At 41.3% G+C, this 27,951-nt stretch overlaps 1 protein-coding gene and 1 long non-coding RNA gene across 6 annotated transcripts in view; one reads left to right on the top strand and one right to left on the bottom strand.

Moving 5' to 3' along the window:
- Positions 1-27,590, bottom strand: LOC141567796 (uncharacterized). 3 transcript variants are annotated; one of them, XR_012490637.2, is made up of 5 exons: positions 27,469-27,590; positions 15,647-15,728; positions 15,359-15,553; positions 10,784-10,964; positions 1-7,768 (listed from the first exon to the last, which is right to left on the bottom strand). It is a non-coding gene; the product is annotated as an uncharacterized LOC141567796 (long non-coding RNA). The 3 variants fall into 3 exon arrangements; XR_016021513.1 differs by having other exon boundaries at positions 1-10,964; XR_012490636.2 differs by lacking the exons at positions 1-7,768; positions 10,784-10,964 and having other exon boundaries at positions 15,250-15,553.
- GRHL2 (grainyhead like transcription factor 2) overlaps positions 27,256-27,951 on the top strand; it is a 151,486-nt gene continuing 150,790 nt past the window's right edge. For 2 of the 3 annotated variants that reach the window (XM_019754155.3, XM_019754154.3), the window contains exon 1: positions 27,476-27,610. In XM_019754155.3, coding sequence (XP_019609714.3) covers positions 27,591-27,610 — 20 coding nt within the window. In that variant the 5' untranslated portion in view covers positions 27,476-27,590. Of the gene's footprint in view, positions 27,408-27,475; positions 27,611-27,951 lie in introns of those variants that run through there. The other variant, XM_019754156.3, reaches the window with a different exon arrangement.

The raw sequence follows: 27,951 nt of genomic DNA, 5'->3' as shown, positions 1-27,951 counted from the left end.
TTAAAGTTTATTGGGGTGACAATTGTTAGTAGAGTTACATAGATTTCAGGTGTACAATTCTGTAATACATCATCTATATATCACATTGTGTGTTCACCACCCAGAGTCAGTTCCTTTCCATCACCATATATTTGATCCCCCTTACCCTCATCCTCCCTCCTTACACTCTGGTAACCACTAAACTATTGTCTGTGTTTATGAGTTTTTGTTTCTTCATTTGTTTGTCTTGTTCTTTTGTTGTTTTCAGTTTTATATACCACATATCCGTGAAATCATATGGTTCTCGACTTTATTTCGCTCAATGTAATAATCTCAAGATTCATCCATATTGTCGCAAATGGTACTATTTCATTTTTTCTTATGGTAGAATAGTATTCCATTGTGTATATATACCACAACTTCTTTATCCAATCATCTATCGAAGGACACTTTGGTTGTTTCCATTTCTTGGCCACCGTAAATAAAGCTGCAATGAACATTGGAGCCCATACACAGCTCAACAACAACAACAAAACAAACAATCCAATTAAAAACTGGGCACAGGACCTGAATAGACATTTCTCCAAAGAAGACATACAAATGGCCAATAAACATGTGCAAAAATGTTCAACATCACTAATTATCAGAGAAATGAAAGTAAAAAACACAATCAGATATCATCTTACACCAGTTAGAATGGCTATCATCAACAAGACAAATACCATGTTACCCGAAAATAAGACCGGTCTTATATTAATTTTTGCTCTAAAAGACACATTAGGGCATATGTTCAGGGGCTGTCTTATTTTTTCATGTACAACAATCTACATTTATTCAAATACAGTCATGTCATCTTCTTCTGGAACATCGTTGTAACATACTGAATGCGTCCATCTGACTGACGATCTTAACTGGGGTTTATTTTTGGGGTAGGTCTTATATTCAGGGAAACATGTGTAGTAAAAAGTGTTGGAGAGGCTGTGGAGAAAAAGGAACCCTCATATACTGTTGGTGGGAATGCAGACTGGTGCAGCCACTATGGAAGGCAGTGTGGAGGTTCCTCAAAAAATTAAGAAGAGAATTACCGTATGACCCAGCAATCCCTCTCCTGGGTATGTACCCCAAAAAATCTGAAAACTTTTATCCGTAAAAACAAAGGTTTCTAAAGCGTTTTCTCCTCATGTATTATTTTATTAGTAATAGCACAAAGGTACTTTCTCGTGATGATAATCCATGCAGTATATTAGCACCTGTTTGTTTGTTTTTTTTTACTTTTTTGGAGCAACATTCACACAAAGCTGAGTCATTTGGCAGGAAAGTTTGCCAGAACAAATCAGGAGTCAGTAGGAGAGGCATTTTACAACTTATCAGTCAGAAGAATCACTGATACTAACCCCCACTGGGATGGCACGTTCATATCAAGCATGGGACTGGATACTCTCCACAAATCTGTGACATGTCACCTTATAGCAGAGCAAATGAAGACTCAGAGGAGTTTACACAGTTCACCCAAGTTCCCAGGAGTGTGACTTGATCCAGGCCTTATGTTTCTCAAAGCCATGTCCACTATACCAAACTGTCTCCAGAAGAGGAAGAAGCCAGAAAGAGGCTAAGAGGCTGGTGGTACCTGTGAGGGGTCAGCCAGGGGCTCCTGCCTTTTACCCCAATTATCACTCACTCCTACCTTCAGCAACCTCTAGTCTGTCTCACACACACACGAGTTAGAGTCAGGGGCTGTGAGATCCAGGCTTTGAGGGAGAGGTGAAGACAGCAGGGCTGCAAAAGTGAGCTTGGGCCTGGGAAAATGCTGATTGGGGCTGGGCCCAGAAAGAAACTAGGGCAGGTTAGTACAGCTACAGCAGTTGTGCCAGAAGTATATTGTGCAGGAGAGAGAGAGAGAGAGAGAGAGAGAGAGAGAGAGAGAGAGAGAGAGAGAAAGAGAGAGAGAGAGAGAGGCAGATTATGAGAGTGTCTCTCCGTGTGTGTGTGTGTGTGTGTGTGTGTGTGTGTAGGAATGTGTATGTATGTGAGAAAGTATGTGTGCATGGGAACGTGTTGAGTGTTATGTGAGCTGGTGTGTGGATTTGTTGGAAAGCAAGCATGTATATGACAGTGTGTGTTTGTGTGTGTGTCAGAGTATGCGACAGTGTGTGACTGTGGGTGTGAAACGGGGGTTGTGTGTGATATATCTGAGAGTGTGTGTGTGTGTGATGTGTGTGTGTGTGTGTGTGTGAGAGAGAGAGAGACTGTGTGTGTATGAAGAGTCCACCTGATGATGTTCAGAGATAAAGCTGCGTTAGCGGCCCTGGGTTACTCTGAGGCCCACCCACTCCTGATCGACTAGGACGCTATGGTCCCTTTCAATTTTCTTTAAGGGAGACTCTGAAGGAACACGGTCCCGGAGTTACCTGAGCCACTAATCCCCCCGAGTGAAATTCCTATACACCAGCAGGTATCATTTAGAGCCTTTCTCAATTAGCAATCATAACACCTGAAGCTTTGAACAGTTGTTACGTGTTTATCTTTCACTTTAAGTTCACTCTGTTGGCTTTCTAACCAGCCAAGTTCAAACAACCTTCTGTCTGGCAGCCATGAAGACAACAACCCAACCCCCACCCCAAAGGCAGTTATAACCAGACAGAGGATGGAGCTGAGTTCCATGATCTCTGTGTGTGTTCTGTTGCTTTTTTATTTAATTGTGCTTTATGATGTGCCTACTTCCAGCAAGGATTTGTGGCGACTTACAATATTAAAAACACACACCCAACAGAAATGCTTCAGAAACTCAAAACCTCAGACCAAAACTCTAGCCAGAGGAAGAGAAAGATGCTGCAGTGTGTGTGTTATGTTGCTTAATTTTCACTTATGGTAAAACAGAGCCTTTAGAAGTGCAATACTGGGTAATGGTTAAGAATTTATCTCTAGGAATTGCTCTGTCTGGATTTAAATTCTTGTGCTATTTGCTTACATTCTCCACACCTCGCTTTCCATCACTAAAAATGGGAACAACAACAGTACCTTCCTCATATGATTGAGAATAAAGTAAGATAATGTACACAAGGTGCTTAATACAGTGCCTGGCACACAGGAAGTGATCACTTTTGTTGTGTTATTGTTGTCATTTTCACACCCACTGTGGGATTTCAATTATACCCACATTGCATCTCTTTTTGATTATATGCACAGATTTAGATGGGACTTCCCTCTCTGGACCGATGTGAAGAGAGGTGAAGGAACATATTACTGGAGTCCCGTCATCCGACAGCCCAAGAGAAGATGCTGTGGCCTGCTCTTGTGCAGGGCAGTGCGACTACGCAGGCTGCACAAGAGACTGCATGAATCGGGCTTTCTTTAGTTTTCTTTCCCAGTTTTGGTTTTCTTTGCAAGCTGTGTTGGACATTTGCTTGCACTGGTTTGGCTTGCGGGTTCTGTGATCACCAGGCGTGGAGCTGAGCTAAGTCAAGGTGACGCCATGTGCTTGGCTGCACGTCGGGCTGCAGTGAGACTATTTCAGGGGCGTGATCCTGGAAGACCTGTGAGCCTCCTTCCAAGGCCAAATTGAGTGCTGTTGATCTCTGAGAAACAACTGCTCTTTGGAGCAACAAATCGCAGAGAACACTGGTAGTTTGATATATACACAGCCTATAGCACAAACGCCTCCATGTGGGTTCTTTACTCAACCCAAAATACCTAGACACACAATTACCACATCCATTCTTTGCTTTTGTCTGTACTGGGCAAGTGAGAAATGATCTATGATGTCCTCAAATATAATGGAATGCTCAGGCGATTGCCACTGAGCCCTCCCACCTCCCAGCTTCCCCTTGGCATTGCCTCGGTTTCCCAGGTTCCTGAGGCAAGCACCACCTACACAGGGTGGATATGGGAGTTACTCCAAGAGCTGGCAATCTAATCCTGCCCCATGTTTGTTCCATGTGGATGTCTTCCCTTCTCTCCCTCCACCCAGCAAGATGGATTCAAGGGCTGCCATGTTTCAGTATTTATCTCTGCATCCCCATCCTCGTCTCTTCCCCCAGGTCTACTTGGTGCCTGGCACTTACTGGGAGCTCTATAAATGTTTGTTGAATCAAAGAGTGTATGTATAAAAGCAAGTAAGCAAAGAATGAAGTATTCCACAGAGAAGAATGTTAAGGCAGAAATAAACCCTACGTGCTGTTGGATTGAGCATCTACACACGACAGTTAAGGAGACAGAAGCCTCCGTGGTGAGAAGCCTCAGTGGCAGGACTAGAGTTCGGGTGTCCTACTCTCACGGTGATCCTGTGCTGCTTTTTCTCTCTCTGTGTCTTCATCTATGAGTCTTCTCAGAGAGACATACGACAGGAGTCTGTCAGTCCCACCTCTCACTGAAGTCACTAGTTCATTCACTAGGGTACAGCTTAACCTGGCCTCATAACAAAACCAAATCAATTAATATTGATTGAGTGCCTGCTTTGTTGACAGCCAAGTAAGAATGAGGGAAGGCAGCAAGCACAGGAAAGAGAAGCTCTGTGTAGCTTATTTGCCTTATTAATGGTCAGTCTGACACCCCCGTTCACATTCATAACACAGTCCCAAGAAGGTGGCAGGCATGCCTGAGGGCTTTCAGCTAGGAAAGATAAGGAAGGGAGGCCTCTACTGGCTCCAGAGAAAGCCCCTTTCTCCCTTAGGCAAGGAGAATGTTGAGTAAATAATGAGTCCAAAACTACACCCTGTTCATGTACGAGAATTCCAAGAATGATTAAACCTAACCGTTGCTCCAGGATACATAGAAATTTAATGTCTCAATTCCCCAGTGCACTTTCTCTCTGTCTTTGTCTGTTGGTCTCTCTCTCTCTCTCTCTCTCTCTCTCTCTCTCTCTCTCTCTCTCTCTCTCTCTCGAGAAGGCAGCCATCTGCAAGTGAGAAAGAGAGGTCTCACCAAAACTGAATGGGCTGGTCCCTTCATTTTGTACTTCCCAACCTCCAAAACTGTGAGAAAAAAAATTCCTGTTGTTTCAGCCACTCAAGCTATGATATCTTGTTATGAAAGCCACAAAAAAAAAATAATATAAAGTATGTTGTCTAACCACAATGGAATGAAATAGAAATCAATACCAGGAAGAATTTTGGAAAACTCAGAAATATGTGGAATTAAACAACACACTCCTAAATAACAAGTGGATCAATGAAGTCAAAAGGGAAATAAAAAACTACTTTGAGATGAACGAAAATGAACACACAATATATTAAAACCTGTGGCGTTCAGCTAAAGCAGTGTTTCCAGGGAAATTTATAGCTGTGAATGCTTATATTAAGAAGGAAAAAGACCTCAAATTAATAACTGGACCTTTCGCCTTAAGACACTGGAAAAAGAACAAACTAAACCTAAAGCAAGCAGAAGGAAGGAATGAATAAAGATTAGAGTAGAAATTTAATGAAATAGAGACGAGAAGAACCATAGAGAATATCAATGAAACCAAAAGCTGGTTCTTTGAAAGGATCGACACAATAGACATTTAGCTAGATTGACTGAAAGTCACCTATAAACAGACTTCACTGTGGATAGGCCCTCAGACCACGACTCATCCTTTGCAACGGCCAAAGAGGCTGAGGCTTTAAGAGCTGGTGGTGTGGCCAAGGCAGGGGCAAGACTAGAAGCAAAGTATCCTGACCCCCATCTGGAGCTTCTGACACTCTACCCCCGCATTCATCTTTTAACACCAAATCAAACACTTGTATGTCAACTTGCATTTGAAAAACAATAGGAAAGCCAATGAGGAGAATTCTGCTATGTTGTAAACTGAGAAATCCTGAGTGAGTCAAATCTTTGCCTCCTACTTTTTCTTCTGCATGAATCAAATCTCACTTGAAGTAGCGATTACTCCCTCAAGCATTTCTCTGGTTGCTTAAGAGCAACAAAGGCTATAATAGCTGTGGCAGGAGAGAATTTAAATCATGCTTCTGTAACTAGGTGTTGTCTTTCAGGGTCATGGTGACTCTTTCAAGATTCTAATCCTGGACAGGAAAGAGTCGGGCGGTAGAAGATGCAGGGGATGCACTGTATTAGGGAATACGGCCTGCTCTGGCCAGTCAGAATCCTCAGAACTCCCCTGCGTCTTGCGTAGTATTAGCGAAGCACTGGTGTGTGGCTGAGCTGGGATGACCCGGCTCCGTGTGATTTCAGTGAGAATGTCTGATGCTCTTCTGAGGACAGGTGAGCTTGGTCTTCCTTCTAAGAACAAAATCAAAATCTCAGAACAGTGTTCTGATGGGTGACCTGAAGTTGTTCTCAGTCTTCAGCAAGCAGTTTAAGGCAGCTCTTCTTATTCCATGGGGGGGCATGACCACCCTCAAATGTCCCCTTTTAAGTAATATTTTAATGCAGGGTTCCAGCAACAGATACACCGTCACAATACCAGTTGAGCTTGCTCTTCTCCTTGATATGGATTTTATTCAGCTAATGAGATAGTAGAACCTGAAGGCAGGGAGGGGTTTTCCATTGTAGTTCAAGGAGCTTGAGTCAGGGAAAGGAGTCTCGGAGTCATAATAATAATAACAGATAATATTTATTGGGCACTTGCTCTAGCCAAGTAGTGTTCAAAGTACTTTACATGGATTAACTCATTTAAAGTGCTCAATAATTCTACGATGCAGGTGCTATTATTGAGTCCATTTTATAGATAAGAAAACTGAGGCAGAGAAGTTAATTAATCTGCCCAAGGTCAAAAGAGGCTGAGCTCCAGTAAGTTTGTGTTCTTAATCATGGCACATAGCCAGGCTTTGAGGGAGTCAGCTTTTAGAGTTGGCTCCACCAAGTACTGTTTATCTATCTATCTATCTATCTATCTATCTATCTATCTATCTATCTATCTATCTATCTAACTGTCTATCTTCAAATTCCTACTTACTTCCCCCCGGCTGTAATCCTCTTTAGGAATTTGAGTAATGACCAAATTAAGAATTATAATAGGCTAGAAAGTCAAAACTGGGAGGGACCTTCTAAACCATGTAAACTAAGCCTCTAATTTATGGTCGAGGAGTCTGAGGTCTAGAATGTTCACATAGACAGAAGAATTCTTTACATAAGGCGCCATCACACAGCTTCAGTTCCAGAAGTTAGAGACCACCAAACAGCAAAACTATTTTATGGATCCTTCTAAAATAATTCTGGATCTTTCTGAGAAAGAAGAGAACCTTGCGCAAGAGTTTTAGACCCTGACTGCTCGTTCAATTCACCTGAAGGACTTTTTAAAAATACTTAGGCCTAGGCCCGTTGAGTCAGAATCTGTGGGGCATAACTTGGACAACAGCATGTTTTTTTAACCACCTCTCGGTGAATCCCATGTATAGTAAAGGTTGAAACTATTTGCTTGGCCTATATTTGATATATTCTCGCTGCTTGGCCAAACCAACATTTTATTTTGTCAAGTACTCAACTGGTGATGGTAGAATAGTTTTTCATTCCATAGGTAGTCCTTCCCAAAGAGGGTTTGGGCATCTTAGAAAAGCAAAGTCACTATGGCTGTAGGTGTCTTGAATTCTTTCTGTGAATTGAAAACCACTTTCATGGCAGCAACCACTTCCATGCGCTCCATAAGCGTGACGTTAAGTTTAAGAAGATGAGTGGACTGGAGAGAACCAAGCTTTTGGAAGTAAATTGGCTTGTGTTGGTCTAATCCAGAAAGGTGACAGGAGACCTACCTGCTATCCACACATATCTCAGCCTTGGCCGCACCCACGCTCGGCATGCAAAGGCCTGGGGGTCCCAGACAGGCCAGCTGGCTTCAGAGATGAAGTCAAGCTAAAACCTAAAATACATTTAGCTATTAAAATAAAGTACAGTGTTCACCAAATGAATGCAGGTATTTTCCCAACAGAAATAATCAGGCCACTTGCCCAGAGGGCAAGTACTAATGCATAGGAGCAGAGGAATGAAGTGGGGCTGAAAGAGAATCCCATCTTCCAGGCCCATCCCCCCCCACACACACACATGCCCTCAAGCACTAAATAAACAAACAGCCATTTGAATCACTTTCCTTCTCTGTTTTTATCCTGCACGATGATAAAGACCATTCCCGTAGTGTTTGCAGGGCTAGAGTTGTACAAAACTGCGTTTTGAATAAGTCAATTTCAATAAGTCAAAAAACATTTTTCAAAGCCTGAGATCAGAGGTGAAGGAAAATGAGGGGTGGGGTTCAATGGTCCATTTGAGATGTTTACCTTGGGTACTATGAGAGGGAAAGCGGGCTGCACCACTGCCAAGGCAGAGCTCTCCCAGCTTCCCGCAGCACCTTGCAGTAAGGAGAAGCATAGGGTTTAACACCAATTCCTGAAGGACTCAAGGAAGCATGTCGGAATCCATCTGCTCTGCTAAGGCAGAATTAGCCCGAAGATGTGGGTTACAGACTCTCTGATGAGCAAGGACGAATAGTGACTAAAGCATTATGGTCCAAAGAAAACAATCACAAATGGAAAAAACAGCTGAAATTGTTTCTTATACTTGTAAACGAAAAGCAAAGTGTATACTAAGAATGTTACATGTCTTGGGGAGTTGTTCCTGTGATCAGCTTGATACTGGTGAAAGAGGATGCCAGTAAAATGAATTACAGCAACATATTATCTTGCCCTTGCCTTGGATTCTGAAGAGACTACCTTTGGATTCTGAAACCTGTGGATTTTTATGAACTGTCCTCTTTTGCACAGTTCATAGCATGCAGGAAGACAGCTGCATCACCACCATTCCCCTCATCCCCACCTCCCTCGACTTTCCTTTTAAGTTTTGGCCCAAGTACTAATGACAAAAGAAGCACTGCGAGGGAGGGCTTTGCACTCTAAGATCCTTTGGTGCCCAGCATGGGCTGGAGTCAGGGAAGGGGGGAGTTCACCCCTATTCGAGACAGAGCGTCTCGAACAGGAGCCTCCGCCTTTTTCCAAGGTGGAAAGCCCTTGTGATGAGGCTGATGCTAAGGAGAGATAGAAACACCGCTAGCCAAGGTTTCTTAACCTCTCTTTATTTTTGGTTTGCATATTCACCGACAAAGATCCTCATTGTTAAGAAGCTCTCGGAAACCTTTTTATATGCATGTAAGCAAAGTGAATTTGCTTTCTCTAATCCCTAGGAGGAGGGAGGAGATCAATATTTATTAAATTCTTAATGCGTGCCAGGTCCCTTACAAACACCCTCATTTTAAATCCTGTAACTACCCAATGTGGTCAACATTATTAGTTCCCTTTTATACAGAGAAGGAAACTAAGGTTCAGAGACAGGAGGTAACTTTTCCAAGGTCACACAGTAAACCAGGGGTTGGAGCCAGGTTTCAAGCCTAAATGCGCTGGGCTCCAAGATCCTCACTCTTATTCTCTATACTAGGCAACCTCCATCTCTGCCATATTTTCCTCCTGGCCCCCTATTATCTTCCGCCAATTTTCTTGCCTCCTGTCCTGAAGAATGGTTTAAACAAGGACAGCATCTTATGCCCCACACTCTCCTAATGCCTCCTAAATCAAAAGAAGCACTAGTGACAGGGCAGTTGCTCTGACTGAGCCCCCCAGAGGGTTTTTACTAAGAACATGGGAATTGCTGGACAATTGCAACCTGATGACAGTTCATGACCAGAAGGCTAAACGATTAGCTTACTTTCCTATATTTCAATCGTGCACTTCTTTAGCTATTCTTATGTTCCGTCTTGATAATATGATGACATTTCTGGTCCCTCTTAGGTCATAAGGGTTAAAAGCTTGGTCTCTGGACTAAGAAAGAACTAAGTTAAAATATACCACGTGGCCTTGTGTAAGTGACTTCAGTTTGTAAAATGAGTATAATGATGGATTGCTGTGAGCAGTGCATGGAATAACACAGGCAAAGCGCTTAGGGTGGTGACGGGGACATAGAAGATTCCCCGGGAATTCTCCTCCTCATCTTTATTGTCCTTCTCCTCTTTATTTTTATTTCTCCTGGAAATGGAGGCAGAGCAGGGGTACAGAATTGTATGTCTGCCAAGATGGCACAGTCTGGCCTGCCAGTTCTCAGCCATCAGCAGTTTCTCAGGGGCTGGTGGGTAAGCGGAACAGGGGACAATGGTGCCACATCTTTGGCAAGTCTTCTTGTCTTTGCCCTTTTCTCTGGCTCAAGGAGCCTCACTGGTTACGTGACTAAGAATTGGAGGTAGAGGTTGGAGGATTGAGGGGAGCAGCGCAGAGGGGGCTGCCAAGATTGGACCACGTATAACATACAACTGCATGAGCACAAAGCAAATAACGTGGGCTTTGAATGTCACCAAAAGTGCTCGAGTCTGCCTCCGCTGTTTATGAGCTGTTTATCTTTGGGCACATTATTTCACTTCTCTCAGCCTCTCCATCCTAATGTTTACTGAGCTGCTACCATATGCCAGGCACCCGGTGGCCACTTTTCATATATATTTCATATATATGAGATGGCATTCCTTCACAAGCATTCCGCGAGCTGTTATTAATATTTTAGTCTATTTATGCCACTGCTTTACATCTGCTGGTTTAGCAAGTAACTACTGAGCCATCTACTGTGCTGAGAATAGGGATACGATTGTCAGCAAGGCAAGCATACTTTTTGCCCTCTGTGGCTTGTATTCTGGGGGTATTAGAGGTGGGAATGGGCTATCATGCCTAGCCCACAGTGTGTCTTCAGTAAATATCACTTCCCTCCTCCTTGGCCCAAATTCACTCCATTCTGCTCCACAGGGTTCAACTATTCAGTTGAATCTCATAAAATTGATATTTTGTTCATCAAAAATGGTTAGAGTAGCAATTGCATAAGTCCAATATAACATGGAAGGGAGAAGGCTTACCTTGATTTAAAGCAATACTAGCAACAACTTCCCAGTGGAGCTTGAGTCAGACGCTTATTCTTAACTTCCTAGGAAGGCAATTCCATCCCTTGCTCTGTTAAACAGAGCTCTAATAGCAAGGCATCCAAACAGACTGTTGAATGCTCACCGAGGTAGAAAACCAGGGCCCGACAGCAACGTCCTGCATTGGGAGCCAACAGGTGGAAACGAGGGAATGTCAGTGAGAAGGCAAACAGAGGAAAGCTGGCTGGCATGCTGCCTACCTGGACAGACTGACCGCAGCCACCAGCCTCAGTCGGGGCAGGGGAATGCTGTCAGCCTCTCCCTTTCCCTGAAACCAATCCATTAACCCAGAGATAAGCATCCAAGAGAAAATAGTGCCACTTTGAACCCAGGCAAAGCGCTGTCAAGGGGAACGCCCAGAAATGGGGCCCAAATGTACTACTGCTCCTTCCACAAAAATTGGGCAGCTCAAAAATTCAACTCTATAACCTCTAAATGCCTCCAAACAACCATTGGATTACCGTATCTCATCAACAGTTGCTCTCAAGGACAATTTTCTATCATTATCGAGGTAGTGCCTTGCCCTTTTAGTTAGGATGATAATGTCCAGTGTAAATAAAGCCTTCTTTGCTAATTTCAGTTGTGTGCAATGAAAAGCCTTTTTTCCTTTTCCTTTTTTTTTTTTTTTCCCTTCCCTCAGGCTCTTTGGGCTGAATTTACCCAGGTTCCTGGAGTGTGGAAAAAGCAAACACGGTTTTGTTTGGATTCTACCCTTCAGTTTCCCTGGACTAAAAGTGCCAGAAAGTTAGAAGTTAGCCCAATGAAAATCATTGTCCTGGGGTATGAGAATAGTTTCAGAAAATGTTGTAGAACGAAAAAATCCAGAGGGTTTTATAATTTAAGAGATGGGTGGGTGGGGGGAGGTGTTTGACCTATTTTCAATTTCTTTGTGTTTTCACAGAAAAGTAAACAATTTTAAAATTCATGTTAAATTGTAGCTAAGTGGGTATTCAGTCCATTCAAAACAGGATGCCGAATGGTAGATTAAACATTTTATATGATCATATCAAATTCTGACACGAAAACTTAAAGTGATTATTATAAAATTTCTGAAAGAAAGATGCAACAAATATCAGGGACTTAAAAACATACACGCAGAAAGAAACAAAAATCGTCTAAATAAGTGACTTTGGGCTTTCTCTGAGGCCCTTAGTAATCTGTGTAGGGGAGTCTAGTTAGTGAGAGTTGTTGACTTATTGGTAAGGTTTCCAGTCAACAGGACTGGAACGCTATTAGTAGTTCGGTTTTGGGGGAGTAAAAAGTTATATGTGGATTTTTGACTGTATGGGGGTTGGCACCCCTAACCCCCATGTTGTTCAAGGATCAACTGTATTTACAAATGTAGGGACCTGTTTTTGTATGTAAGCTCATTACTCTCGAGAGACTTACAGAATTAGGTATTCCAATATTGGCATATTATGCTTCGGTTGCCACAAAGAACCTATTACCTCCACAGAGTAAGATTTGAAGCAAATGTGACATTATACTGTTTTTCACAAGGACACCATCAGAATCACACTTAATGCATTTTATTAGCATAGGCTTACACTGCACAGGACATAAAAGCAAATCTTTTCCTGACACAGTTTCCATGTCTAAGAATTCTTTGGTCCCAGCTAAATTCTCATTAACATTATTCATGAACACTCATTAATAGAGCTAACTAGCGAGTATTGTTCATACCAGTGCTCTTGCCAATGGAGCACACCACTGATGATTTGAGAGTGACTTCCCTGATTTGAAAATGTGGGAAGATTAAACCGGATATGTTGTTAGGCTTTTTGCTGTCTTTCATTCTCTTGAACAGAACCTGCCTGCAGAAAGCATGAGTTTGCCTTTGCTCTTTCATAACATCAGTTTGCAGGCCTGGGACTGGGTGGGGACTAGAATTCTAGAGTTCAGGCTGCAGGTCCAATTTGGTTTTCCCAGTAAGTCACGACCTCACATGTGCCTCTCTCAATTGGAAAGATCCTTTTGGCCTCCATCTCATCTTATTTAGAACATAGGTGGGAAAAGGGAGTGCAATTATTGGAGGCCTCCTTGGAGACTCCAACAAACTGTTTCTCTAACTTTTCCAGTCCTACCTTGCACACGCTGAATTCCAGGGTTTCCCAGTTACTGGTTAGAAAAGATATATTTTGCGATGTTCCATAGGTACTTTTATAAACCCACCATCTGAAAAATGCTTAAATGCCATGGCATCAAATTCATAACTACAGTTTGCAGCAACTTCATTGACTTTATTGACATGTATAAACAAACCCTTGAAATGTCTATATTCTTTTTCAGTTTGGTAATGTTTTCATTCTATATGGTCTCAATTATCTTAGTTCTTAGTATGGTTTCTTAGGACAATTATTAATTTGAGTTCTTTAGATGCAGTCATTCTTTACACACTAAACATAACAATATTCTTTGTTTCCATAGAGAAGTACTCTCTTACAATTGTCTTAAAACAGATGATCTTCTCAGTCTAAACATTTTTTCCCACTTATGGAAAGGCATAGAGCAGAAAAATGTTAGAAAAATAGAAGAGTGATTAAAATGGCAGCTGACCCCAGCCCGAGGACTGCAGGGTGTGGTAGAGGCTGAGCACAGGTGGCATCTATCTTCACTGAGGGCCACGTGAATCCAGGCTTGCCAGATCATCTGATTATTTTTTTTAATAATTAAAGTTTATTGGGGTGACAATGGTTAGTAAAGTTATAGATTTCACGTGTACAATTCTGTATTACATCATCTATAAATCCCATTGTGTGTTCACCACCCAGAGTCAATTCTCATTCCATCACTATATATTTGATCCCCTTTCCCCTCATCTACCACCCCCCGTCCCCTTTACCCTCTGGTATCATCTGATTTTTTAAAAAGAAGCTGAAATCATATTTTTGTGTGAAATTTCACTTAGAAGTTTTTTTAATTAAAAAAAAATACTGCCTCAATGAAAAAAATAATCACTGAGCGTATCAACAAAATATGTTCTTTGGCACAGTCCTTCCCAACGACTGCCAGTTTACCTGTTATCACACAGCAGGGAAGCTTCTGAGGTGGTTGGGCATAGATGTCTACCTATATCATGAAATCTGTTTGGGGGAGGGTTAGGGCCCCTCTTAGGGACAGGCTGTCTTCCTTTCAAAGAACTGAGGTGCCTGGAGCAAGGAACAGACCTGGGTGGGACAGTGGGCTGATCCTGGCTAAGGATGCATTTTGCATTTCGCCTGGGGCAACCCAGCCAGCTTGTGACTCATTAGAGTTTTCTCCCAGATTCCAAGCAGGCAAATTCCACTCAGACTTTTTCTTTCTTTCCCTTTGACTTTTCTTTCCCTCCTAAACTGCCCATTCCCGCTACTTGTATTTTTAAACCAGAGGAGTTCAGCTTCAGTTCAGGTCCCGTAGATTTGTAAATTCCAGGTAAATTCCTACCAACTGAGGGACACAGCTGAACAGCTAAAACAAAAACACAATTAAACTAGAAAGGCAAACTGTCTATGATAAAATATAGCAGCCAGGAAAAACGATTATTGTGGAGAAAATATAATCATTAAAGAACCCCAAATGAAAACTACTTTTTATAAGAGACACGTAGAACACTTCACTCTCCCTGTAAACTGATTTGACATTCTGAGAGAATGCATACGTGTTACACCATATCCTCACATGTCTGTGTTACTTTTACAAACCTTTTGTCTTAAGGTGCATTAAAAACATGTTTTTGTTCTCGAGTACATTTTTATCTTCATTGATTACTTGGATAGTCACATTTTGGAATGCTTGTTCAAGTTTATAGGCCCATTTTCCTTTGGATTGTCTTTTTCTTATGGATTTGTAGAATTCCTTTTTCTTTCTCCCTTTCTTCTTCCCTCCTTCCCTCTTTCTTTTCTTCTTTCTCGTTCTCTCCTTCCTTGTTTCTTCTTCTTTTAAAAATATACTCTAGGTATAAATTCTTTACCATCTGTATGTGTTTAAAATGTTTTCTCTGGTGTGTGGATTTCTTTTAATTCTTTTAATGATATAGAAGTTTTAAATTTTAATGTAGTCCAATTTATGGATAGTGTTTTTTGTTCTGTTTAAGAAATTTTTGCCTAGTCCAAGGTCATGAAGTTATTTTTTTACATAGCTTCTGGAAGTTTTATTGTTTTACTTTTAACATTTAATATTATAATCCACCTAGAATTAACTTGTTTTCTGTGAGGTAGAAGATCAAGTAACTTATTTCCTTCTTTCCTTCCTTCCTTCCTTCCTTCCTTCCTTCCTTCCTTCCTTCCTTCTTTCCTTCCTTCTTTCCTTCCTTCCTTCCTTCCCTCAATTTGGATATCCTATTGGCCCAAAGTCATTTATTAAAAATACTGTCATGTTCTTATTACATTGCACATAGCTTTGTCATAAATAAAGATATGCGGGTCTACTTTGTCCATTATTTTATTTTATTTATTTATTTTTATTTTATTTTTTAAGCTTTGAAAACTACCGACATATGGTAGGTAACCCCCAAGACGCCTTCAAAGATTTCACCTCTTGATATTCATACCCTGGTGTAGTTCCTTCCCACACTGCACCAAGAGTGGTTTGTGTGACCAACAGAATACAGCAGAAGGAATGGAGTGTCACTTCCAAAATGAAAAGATGTTGAACTTCTGTTTTGCGCACTCTCTCTTTCTCTCGTTCTAGGGATGCCAGCTGTCATTTCTTAAGGATAGTCAGACATTCCTGTGGAGAAATTCACACGGCAAGTAATTGATCCCTCTGTCCAACAGTCCACGGAACAGCCATGTGAGTGAACTTGGAAAGAGATCCTCTCGCCTTCAGATGACTGACCCAGCTGATGGCTTGACCACAGCCTCATGAGAGACCCTGAGCCGGAACGCTGCTCCCAGATTCCTGCCTTTCAGAAACCATGTGAGATAATAAATATTTGTTGTTTTAAGCTGCTAAATTTGGGGGTCATTTTTTTTATGCAGCAAAAAAATAACTAAATAGACCATTGTTTCATTTTATAACTGCTTAAATATTCAAAAATACAAACAGAACTCCTAAAATTCTTACATTTTATGAGTTGCTTCTGTTGAAATGTCAAAGGCACTTTTAAAGCAGAGGGTTACCTAATAATCAATGCTTTACATGTCATAAAATTATAGGCAGCTCTGACTTTTAGCACACTATTGCTACAGAAAATATGTGGCAGCAACTGACAGAATGAGGAAAACAACAAGATTAAATCTGGGATTCCAGGATTATTTCTGTGGGTCCTTCCTTCTGGGCAATTTATGATTCTGCTGGAAGTCTAAGAAGTCTAGTTCTTTAAAATCCTTGGACTAAAGAGCAATCACCTTTCTTCTTCCTTCTTCCTTCTTCCTATCTCTCCATTCCTGCATCAGTCTTAAGATATTTAAGTTAAACGGTTTTAAATACCAGCCAGAAAATGCAGATACCACGTGCAGAGCAGTTTGCCTGGTGCAGAGTTGATGAAGGGGAGAGTTAGGAGGCATGACTGAAAAAAGTAAGTTGCTATCCTTTCACTCTTGGCCCATGGAGCTGGGATGAGCAATACATGATTCTCCATGTGCTGGCCTCAGTATCCCCAAGAATTGTGTGCTCATTTTCTCCATCTCTGTCTCCAGGGCCTGACCATGAACATGCCCCTGATAATTCCCGAGGCTCCATTGTTTCTGGGGACCTACCTGGCACTGGCACACCTGTTTTCTCATCTAGTTTCTGTTCCCTTTGTTTTCTCGGTTTGGCCATCCTATATTTGGGGAAAGGAATTCCCTGTCGCAAATCTGGTCTTTAGGAACTTCATCCTGAGCTTAGCCCTCACTAGCTCCCAGGGAACAGTTGCATCATTTTGCTGAAATATCATATTTTCATCACAACACACACACACACACGCGCACGCGCACACACACACACACACACACACACACACACACACACTTCCCAAGCTTTCATCTACCCATGGGCCAATGAAGGATGGTCTCAAGACCCCACATTCCACATTCTTGAAGTCTGGTCTAAATCCCTCCCACACCACCTCCACTGTCCACTCCCTTGCCCGCAGCCTAATGGCTAGATAAATATAATCAGTGAACTCTCGATTTTGTTGCTTTTCAAAACAAAAATTTTGCTTATGAAAATAGTAAACTCACACAGCAAGTAGGGAGAACAGCATAATGAATCCTCATATACCCATTCACCCAAATTCAATAATCATGAGAGATTTTACCACATTTGCTTTATCTATACTTTTTCCCTCTTTTGTTGAATTATTTTAAAGCAAATTTCAGATGTCATGTCATTGCACCTCTACATAATTCCATGTACATTCCTTAAAAATGTGGACATTTTCATATATAACCACCGTTCTATTATCACATCCAACAAAATCAAGAATAGACCTTTGGCACTACCTAATACCCAGTCCATAATTAAATTTCCCCAATTGTCTCAAAAATGTTTTTTAACAGATATCTAAATCAAGATCTAAACCAGGTCCACAAATTACATTTAGTTGTATGTCTTTTAAGTCTATTTTAATGTAGATTTCTTCCCTCCCCACAGCAGGGGTTTTCTTTGTTTGTTTGTTTGGTGTTGTTTTTATTGTCCTTGATTTGTTGCGGTAACTAAACCTGTTTCCTATAAGCTTCCAACATTCTAGATTTGTCTGTTTGGCTTCTTGGAGCATCATTCAACTTGTTTAGCTATCTTTCTCATTTACAGAGGCTTGATCAGATTTAGCTTCACTTTGTAGGCAATAACACCTCAAGGGTGATGCCACAGGCTTTGTCGTGCCATTCCTCAGACAGCGTACAGCGTCAGGCTGTTCTACTTTTAGTGATGCTAAGATTCATCAGTGGGTTTAGGTGGTGATCACCTGACAGTCATCCTAAAGTTTCCCATTAACTGGTCATCATATCAGTTTCATCCACTGATAATCCCAAGTGAGTTTTGAAGAGGAATCTCTGACACAACAACAGACCTGGTCCACTGGTCACAGTACACCCACAGCAATCCATTATACTGCTTTACCCTGAATCCCTAGGAGATATGGCTTCCACTCACAGCTCTACCTTCAAGCCTTAGACAAGTGCTTCCCAGAACTTAATGAGCTTATACATCTTGTTAATATGTAGATTCAATTCAGGAGGCCTGAGATTCTGTATTTCTAACAAGCTCCCAGGTTATTCCAATATTACTGGTCTGTGGCTACACTTTATGGAGCAAGGCCTAATGCATTTCTAATATCTAACATCTCACAGAAGCCAGAAGGAGCTATAAGCCACTCAGAGATTTTCAAGAAACTTTCTGATGACTTATGCCACCTGGCCCTAAAAATCAGGGGGGGGACATGTGAATTGGGCAACAGTATAGGGCTCTCTTCCCTATAAATTTGCCTCCCTCCAACATGGAAAACTACTATTTGGGGACCAGTCATGGGCTTGGAAGCCCTCCTTCATATGGCTTCTGCCTCCACTGCCTGAGTTCATGGCAATCTCCTTCTTGCTGGGCTGGACCACCTAGACTTAGCCACATCCTCCTCCTCCCCTCATGCACATCACTGCCTGAAGCTCTACAACTGGAGATAGGGAAGGTACAGTAATAAATGTACTATGCTCTAGTTGTGTCCAAAACCTACTAGACCGAGAAGGCCATGGACCACTATGTGCCACACACACCTGCCTACTATCTCCAGAGTACCCTGGAAAAGGTCAGGACTTTCTGCCGGGACCACCCAGGAAGAACTGAGGTCACGTGATACAGGTGAGGGAAGGGGCTGTACCAAGACCAGGGTAGATAATACAAGCAAATCATCCCCATCAGTGAATGCCACAGACAATTGCTCTAGATTTTTTGCTGTCTGAATCTCAGTGCTCCCAACTGGCTTACATTCACTCATATCTCTTGGCTTGATATCCTAGATCCATGGCCCAGTCTTAATGTCTGCTTTTGGCTCACTTAAGCTTTAAGTCCCTCCAAATATCCTTTCTGGGATTTTTGATCTACCTCCCAATTTTCATTTATGGTTTATGGCTCTGCTTATACTTGTGATGGGGCGGGAGTAGTGGTGGTGGTGGAGTCTCTAGCCTTGGACAAGGACAGTTCACCCCAGTCGATAGCCCTGCAGACTCCACATCAGACACAAACAACTCAGGTGTCCTTATGCAGAAGACCAGTGGGGATGGATTCAGGGAGTTGGAGTTAGATTGAAGAATATCTCAATTGATAGATTAGGTTACCCAATGTGTACCTAGGAATTGCTGAAGGTTTACAAACAGGGCAGGGGCAGTTACATGATATTAGTTTATTTGAATATGTTTCTCTAGGTTGAGACATTTTCAAAAGTATATTGAGGCATCAACAATGAGTATACCTCATTAAAAATCTCAGAGAGAACATTCTGTTCTGCTGTATCCCCAGCTATGGTCTCTGGGTTCTCATTTTGGCATTTTCCCTTGGGTAAATGTCATTTCTTCTCAGTCTATTTATAGTCATTTAGATCATCAAAGCAACAATAAATCCCCAAAATAGGGAGAGATGCTCTGATGATCAATGGGATACATGACAAGAATTTTTATACAAGAATAAAAATGAAGAGGGTGCTATTAATATAATGTTCCACAACCACCCTCATTCTCTCCATCAACCCAATTTGTGCTTTTTTCCCTCAAGACCTTGCCTGAAGTATTTTTCTTCTGTGAAGCCAATCCTGACTAAATCTACTACATCTGGATACAGGAAGATCTTCTAATTCAAGGCTAGGAGGTAGCATTGTACAGGCTATGGAATAAAACAGATCAAGATTTGAATCCCAGGTCAGCTATTTACATGATCTAAAATGAAGGTCAAATTTACATGTATTATGAAGCATTCAAAACTTTGGTATCATTGTTGACTTTTTTTGTTTTATCCAAATGCCAATCTCCCACTACTTTCTTGTTAAAATAACCTTGATTTGTTCAAATTTTGAGTGGATATTCCTTAATCTCATGGAAGGTGGATCCAGTTCCTGATCCATACTAGTCATGTGACCCAGTTCTGGCCAATAAAAGAAAGTCTGATGAGGGCTTCTGGGAAAGATTTTTAATCCCCGAGATGAGTACCCTGTCTACCTTCTTCCTGCTTTTAAACTTGATTGTGTAAGGACATGATCCTTTTTACGGTGAGAGGCCAACAAGTACAAAGGCAATGAGCCAGAGCTCCCAGTTATGGAGCTGCCAATCTAATGCCAGCAATTGCCTCCCTCTGTTCCAGTCCCCAGACTTCTTATCTTACAAGAGAAATTAACCAGTCTTGGGTATAGTCTCTACTAGCTGGCTGCTCTTCAGCTTGCTGCTGAAAGCATTCTTAACTACTATTACCTATCTCACAGAGTATTATTAAAGCTTAAATGAGGAATCCCGTGGAGCACCTTGAATGTAGACGGTGCCCCATTAATACTTATGGAATTCGTTTATTTACTCAACATTGTAGATGAAGGTACTCGATTTCATGTCTCTCCCAAAGTTCCTCAAGTTGTAGAATGGGGAGGATGCTCATGATTCAGAGTAGTCAGACCATTTTCTTTTAAAGTGAGAAAAACTGAATCCTATTTTTCTAAATGGCTGTTAATCAGCCTTGATATTATAGCAGCCCAAAGCATTCCCAGCTGATGTTTATGTTGCTAATTCTTGATTTATAAGTTTTAGGCACAACTATTGACTTTTCTGACTTTCTGTTACAGATGAGGATTTAACACTTTCAAAACCTTTTACTTCCTTTCCTCTTCACTCACAAAACACCATTATCTTCCTCCTTCCACCTTCCCAATTGAGTTTTATCACTAGTTTTAGTAAATTATTATTCAGTAATTCCATTATTATGATCATATGACTATTATTTACTGCTGAGCCAAGTATGTACTAAGATTAATATATTTCCATTGTCGTACAATCCCCCTCCCCCTAGAACTACTGACCACTAAATATTTGCTTAGTTTTCTCTGTACCTGTTATTAATACTTCGCACACCCTCAAAAAATTTCTCAATATAATTTTTCACAATGTTAAATTTAACAGGTGGATTCTACCTCCCAACCCCCACCCAGAGACCTCCGTTGAGTTTAGTTGTTCTCTAAGCCTGCTGTGAAGCAGGCATTCTGACTTCCCTCAAACATTCTCCTCTGTTGAGTCCTGTTTTGTTAGCCTTAAGACCATCTCTTTCTTGATTTTTTCTTGTTCTTCCATATCTTAATGGAGCGCGTCATCCAGTATCTTTCAGAGAAAGGGTGAATGAAGACAATTTTTGAGATCCTGCATATCTGAAATTGAATTTTATTCTACTGTTATGCTTCATTGACAAGCTGTCTAGGCATAGGATTCAGTATTCAAAGGCAGTGCTTTCTAACATTTTCAAGCTGGCAGTGTTGTTGAGAAAGCGAATACATTCTGATTCTTGGTCCTTTGTGTCTGAACTGCTTCTCTTTGCTCATTTTATTTTATTTTTACTCTCAGGGAAGGTCAGACCAAAAATGAGATGATAATGGCTTTGGCTTATGTCATTTAGGATTCACTGTGCTAAGCACTAGGTGGGTCTGTCAATCAGAAGACTTGTAACACTTCAGTTCTTAAAAATTGTATTTTATCTTTTCTCTAATAATTCTCTCCCCATCATTTATTTTATCCTCTCTTTCTGAAACATCTGCTAGTTACATATTAGACTTTCTTGCCTGATCCTGCAATTTTGCCATCTTTTCTCTTTTATTGTCTATTTTGCTGTCCTTTTGTTCAATTTTCTAGGAGATTTCTTTGATTTTATCTTCAAATATACCATGCAAAGCTCTTTTTTGGCTTTTATATTTTAATGTCCACAAGCACTTTTTGATTCTCTGGTGGTTATCTAATTGCTTTTAAATTGTATGCTGTTCTTGTTCCATGGATGCAGTATCTTCTCATATCTTAATTATGTAGTCTTTATCCCATCTCTGTCCTATATGTTTTCCTCAAAAATCACTCTTAGTGACACTTTTGTTCTGGTCTTTGTACTTCATTTTGGAGGTTTTCTCAAATATCTGGTGATTCTTAACCTCATGTTTATATTTAAGAGTGTGGCATAAAAGGCTTATTAGAAGTTCTCTGTGTGAGGGTGGGACTTGTCCACTGATGGACTTTATTGAAAGGAGATCTGGTAGAGAGTAGGTCCTCCCTACATCCCTCTCTTCTCTCTCTCGCTTTCTCTTTCTCTCTCCCTCTCCCTCTCCCCTTCCCGCTTTCCCTCTCTCTCTCTCCTTCTCTCTCTCTCTCTGATTGGGGAACACCCACATGTTAGTAGCTGTAGATCTCTTTTCTAGGACCTTATAATTTATTTAAAGAAAGATTCTCTAATCTCCTATTTTGGGGGAGAGGAATGGGGGTGGTAGTAAAAGTTTAGCTCCTGGCTCACTAAGCTGGGTGGAGGAAGGTAGGAGATGGTATCTCATAGATTAGCATATGGCGTTTTACTTTTTTCGTTGCTATGGTCCAATGCCTCACTCCTGATGGTTTCCTTGGTGTATTTCAGCCTGAATTCTTCTTCATTCAGTTTGACTAGAATACACTTCTGTTTCCTGCCAGCATGGAGGCATGGTATTATGGGCTGAACTGTGTCCCCTAAATTCAGATATTGAAGTCTTAACACCCAGTACCTCAGAATGTGACTAGATTTAGAGATAGGGCTTTTAAAGATGCAATTAATGTAAAATGAGGTCATATGGGTCGGCCCTAACCCAACAGGACTAGTGTCCTTATCAGAAGAGGATATTAGCACAGAGGCACACAGATGTCCATGCACCACAGTAAAAACACCTCACAGTAAAAACAGTGAGAAGACAGCTACCTGCAAGCGAAAAAGAGAGAGGCTTAAAAGAAACCTTGATCTTGGACTTCTATCATTCAGAATTGTGAGAAAATAAATTTCTGTTGTTTGAACCACTCAGTCTATGGTGGTTTGTTATGGCAGCCCTAGCAAACTAATACAGATGGGAACTTGATTATGCTGGGTGGAGATGGGGACCTTTGAATCAAGATTTTGGATTGATCTCTCTGGTTTCAGCCCTACTACTCACTGTCACCTCCAATGACACATGGAAACTTGATTTTCTATGTCTTTATGAGATTCTACAGACTAAATACAAGGTAGGCTTGATACTCAGAGTCTACAGATGCTCATGTTCATCTTTCTTAGCTTAGCTAAATCAGTTCCTACTCCTTTAGTTACTTTCCACTTTTCAAATTTTGTTATCATCTTTAAACTTCTCATTTCTCTTATTCTATGATCAGTGGGACTTCAGAAAGAAGTAAAGACATATATTCAATGCATCTGTCTATGCATTGATATGTGAAATATATGACATATATTTTAACAGGACCATGCTTCCTATCGAAGAGTTACTAATGGCTGGCCCAAGCAACAGAACCGTGTGCTATCCTGAAGGAAATATGCAAACTTCAGCTGGCTGCTGGCTGAATTTCACACTGCTATGTCAAGAGCCTTCATGAAATCTGTAAGTGTCCATGGAAATACGCACGTCCATGCAACCACAAAAAAAGAAGTGGCCCCAAACTGCAAGGGAACTACCATTGAATGCTCAGTTGGTTAAGTTATGTCTCTATTTTGATTTCAAATTCAGGCATCCAGGTATATTTCATTCTTCCCAAAGTGTCTTCTTGTGGGTAAGAACCAACTGAACAACTTAGTGCTTCTATATGCAAAACAACCTAGGATATATCACATCATTGGCTCCACAGTGAATTCAATGACAGACCCATTTGAATGGCCTGTTTGTGACAACATGTAGTGGGTGTACAAGCAGCAGGCAGCCTCCTTTGACTAGATCTGTAGCCTTTACAACTCGATGATTCTGCCCAGATACTGCAGAAGTGTCTTTCATTCTTCTCCCCAAGTCTCACTATAAGAGACTTGCCATAAAACAACGACAATTTAGCATCAAATACTAAACTTCTTATTTTAGGAAAAAGGATTAGCCATCATCATAGATACAATGAAAAATAGAATTAAATAATACTATTTTTCTTTCCTGGGAATGTATCTAAAACTTTAACCTCATAAATGAAATAATTTAGTCTAAAAACAGTACTCTGTTATTACTAGCTTTTTATATGAAAATTTACTTTGTTGCTGCCACGTAAAATGACCATCAAACTAAACTATGCTAAAACTCTTAAGTCTATGATGAGTACAGTGGCAGATTCCAGGCTTATTTTTATTTTATTTTATTGATGTGCTAACTGTTCCAATTAAGAACAATGGTCAGCCATTATACAATCACTGGGTTGGAAATGCTAATTTTACCAGATAGGTAGAATATACTTCTTAACACTTGGTTATTGAAAGCTGTTGGAAAATTCTGCATCCAGCATAATTTAGAACGATGCCCTTCAGTGGTTAAGGATGTGCTACTGTCAGGATAACGTACTGGTGCGTTTCAAACTCTAACATTTATCAGAACCAGCTGGAGGACTTGTTAGAAATATAGACTGCTACCCACCTTCTTGAGTTTCTGCTTCAGCAGCTTTGGGGGGAGTTGGTGAATCTGCATTTCTAACAAGTTCCCAGGTGTTCTGGGATGTTGATGGTCCATCCAGAGATCAAACTTTGGGAACCACAGCTGTACTAAATATTTATGGATAATGATGGTTGGAGAGAGAGAAGTACTTTCTCATGATGGGTGTGTCAGGAACTTTCACAGTCATTTACAATTCTTCTGCCAAATGAATTAAAAAAAATTGGGTAAGGAAGGTAATTTCATGGTTGACAATTTAATGTGGTCCACGAGGACCTTCTCCTTCACTAATCTAACCAAGCAATATAGCAGTAGATAGCCAATCGGGAGTACTAAGCTATATAAACAAAGTTAAGTTGTCAGATGATGGAGAGGAAGAAAGGAATCTTGGCCATCATTGACACTAAGAGGAAAGGTTTGGCCATAAATGTTGGTTTTGTTTGCACAAACAAGGTTAGGACAGTTTGATAAAGGTTTCTGGATAATTTTGGAAATGGCCTCATATTGAAGATGACAGATTGACCCACACTTGTTTGTCTTCATTGTCTCCTGAAAAGAATAATAAAGGAAGATAAAAGGATAAATCCATGGGGACAAAGAGGATGGAGGAGAGGTCAAAAGATAAATTTCAGCACAATTCTGGAAGATGGGGTGAATGGAAGAGTGGAAACTGATTTAACAGAGCAGCAGAAGCTACACTGTAATGTAGAGGTCAGTACAGAAACAGCTCAATTAGCCCAGAACTCTGCAGATAATATGATATATGATATATAATATGTACAAATGTCAGTTAAGTTCACAAACTTTCCACCATGCACCTACACTGTGGAAAGTTCGTGAACTTAATTGTCTGACCTTTTCGTATTATATTATCATAGACAAAGATAAGTGACTTGCCTGAGTCATGTAGTAGAGGTATGATTTGGACTTAGGCAAATCTTTGCCATCGAGTGCACAGTACATAATTATAAAATTTCAGAATGTTAGAGATAAAGGGATTATACTACAAGTTTCCAGAAAGAAAAATTCTGGGTCACAAAAAGATGGAATCAAGGTGGCACTGGAATTCTCAACAACGCTGGATGCTAGAAGACAAAAGAACAATTTTTATAAATCATGAATGAAAAATTTCAACTTAGAATTCTCATCTCCATTGGAATAGGAGGACAGAAGACTTTTGGAGGGCTTTTTCCACTGGGGAAAAATGGAATTGTTTGATCATTTGAAAAATAAATTTGCTATCTGACAGATCAGGATGAGTGCATAACAAAGTAAATAGATAAAACATTTCATATGAAAGAAAACAACCGTAGTATACAGTTATCTCTGTTGACTGGTATCTGCATAGTCACCAACGACTTACTGTCCCTAAACTGTGAAAGAGCCATGTTGGGAGAATGGTAGAAGGGGAAACTGGGTGGGGTATGAAAGAGCTAGATCCTTATCTGATGCAACAGGTAGTCAAAGCACAACATCTAAACTGATAACTCAAGAGATAGCAGTATAAATTATTTAGAAATCGGGAGACAGAAGAGACCGCTAAAAGTGGAATGTGGTTGCCTCTAAAAAGGAGATTGAGAAGGTAGAGGAGAGGCGGGTACTGTATTATCTTAAGATATTATACTATCTTTAAAAAGTGTGTATACTTATGCTGTCTTTAAAAATCAAGAATAAATTTTTGAAATTCATTTGCTGAGAGTGAAAACATGGAACAACCAAACCTTCCTTCATAATGTAATTTTCAGGAAATATCTGATCCATAAAGATTAAAATAGAAGTTGTATCAACTCGGGCAACGTAGTATTAACATGAAATGAAATACGGCAAACTTTTCATGCCCTCCTTCAGTCCCATAATTCTTATGTGTGGGCTAGATCCCAGTCAGAACTTCCACAAATACTCTTTGGGAACACCTTTGCTAAGTCTCGTCATTTCCAACCAGGAGAAACAGAACTACAAAAAAGTCAGTTTCATCCTGAATTGTTTCCGTAGCAACCATATTAAGCCGGAAGGATAAAGCACCTTTGTAGTCACTGCTTTTATTGAATTACAATGTAAATGTTGATATCTGCCTGGAAACGTCAAATGACAGGTTTATGGAACAAATTCAGTGGTTGTTTGCAGCTCTGGAATCCCAGGCTGCAGAGTTGAGATGGAAGAGGTGCGCCTGGGCCATCTTAGTGTCTATTCAACCAGATCTCCTCACTTCACCAAAACCACTCCACTACCCATCTGCCCAGTTCAGGAGAGGATGCTCACCTTTTTGAAAATCTAACCTACCTGATATCTTTTACACATCGGGGCACGAAAAGTGTTTGTTGTGGGTAAGAATGTTAAAAATGCAATTACGCAAGAGACTCAGCAATCATTGGTCCCCCCCATCCCCCAGCACAAAATAAACTTCAGTCCCGTACTCTTCTGACACTGTCAAATAGTCCTCTTAATGTGGGTATTAAAAGCCTGTGGTTGTGCTGCGCATTTGATTCCGGTTGGCTTGGGATACCTGAGTTCAGCTCTCTTTAGTCCTTCCGTTCGACCCACAATCCCTAGTGGCTGCAGGTGTTGCTTTTTTTCCTGGTTCCTTCTCTCCTCGAAGTCCCCCTCCCCCATCCCCACCCGGGGCCGGCTAACGGGAAGAATGAAAGCGTAGCGTGAAGTCTCCTCGAAGCACTGACCCTCAGCTCCCACGGGCTGCCCCAGAGCTGCAAGCGTGCCGCCGCTCCGCTCAGGTAAACTTCGGAGTGAGTTACCTGCACTTGGAGAAGGGCCTTACCTGAGCGCGCCTCTGCCAATGGCAGCTCACCTGAGGGAGCCCCGCAGCCAATCACTGCGCAGCTCGTCCCTCGGGTTGTACCCTTTAGTGAAAGAATTCAGCTCCTTGCGAGAAAGTTACCTGTGGCCGACCAAGTCCGCCACTTTCTGCTCTGTGGCTGCCCACTGCTACGATCCAGGAGGACTCCGCGCTGCCCGGCCGCCTCCGAGCCCGGGCCCCATGTGAGGGGCCCCTCCTTATCCCACCTTTCCGGCTAGGTGAGGGCGCGAGCGGGCGAGCGAGCGAGAGTGGTGAGGGGGGACGGAAAAGCAGAATTACCTGTAGCTCTTGTTCTGCCATCTCGGGCGCTCTCACACACCTTCACCTGCACAGACTTGAAAGTCCAGTTTCACCAGAGGCTGAGGCTCCAGGAAAAGGGGAGCGAGTTCATTGGATCAAACATGTCACAAGAGTCGGACAAGTAAGTGGATCACACGCGCCGGCTGCTGCTACTACCACTTTGGGCTGATGGCAACTGGTTTGTTATGTTTTTTTTTTTTTTTTTTTAAGTTGCTATTGTTGGTATTTTTTTTCTTTCTTTTTGGTGTATCCAAACTTTTTACAGATTATGTTTCTACCCTGGTTAAGGGGAGAAACCTACAAGAATGTGAATGTTTAATACCCCCTTTGGGCCTTGATAGTAAAAGTAGGTTTTCCTCTTTCCTTCCTCCCTTACGAAGTGTCTCAGGTCCAGCCTCCCAGGACCAATACTTGCATATTGACAGAGGTTTTGGTAGATGAGGGCGGGAAGGCCTGTTAGTC

Source organism: Rhinolophus sinicus, chromosome 6 (assembly GCF_057876585.1).
Source record: "Rhinolophus sinicus isolate RSI-liver-muscle chromosome 6, RSI-T2T, whole genome shotgun sequence".
Taxonomy (NCBI): Eukaryota; Metazoa; Chordata; class Mammalia; order Chiroptera; family Rhinolophidae; genus Rhinolophus; species Rhinolophus sinicus.
Note: the sequence above shows the minus strand (reverse complement) of the source record. Positions and strands in the feature narration are given on the sequence as shown.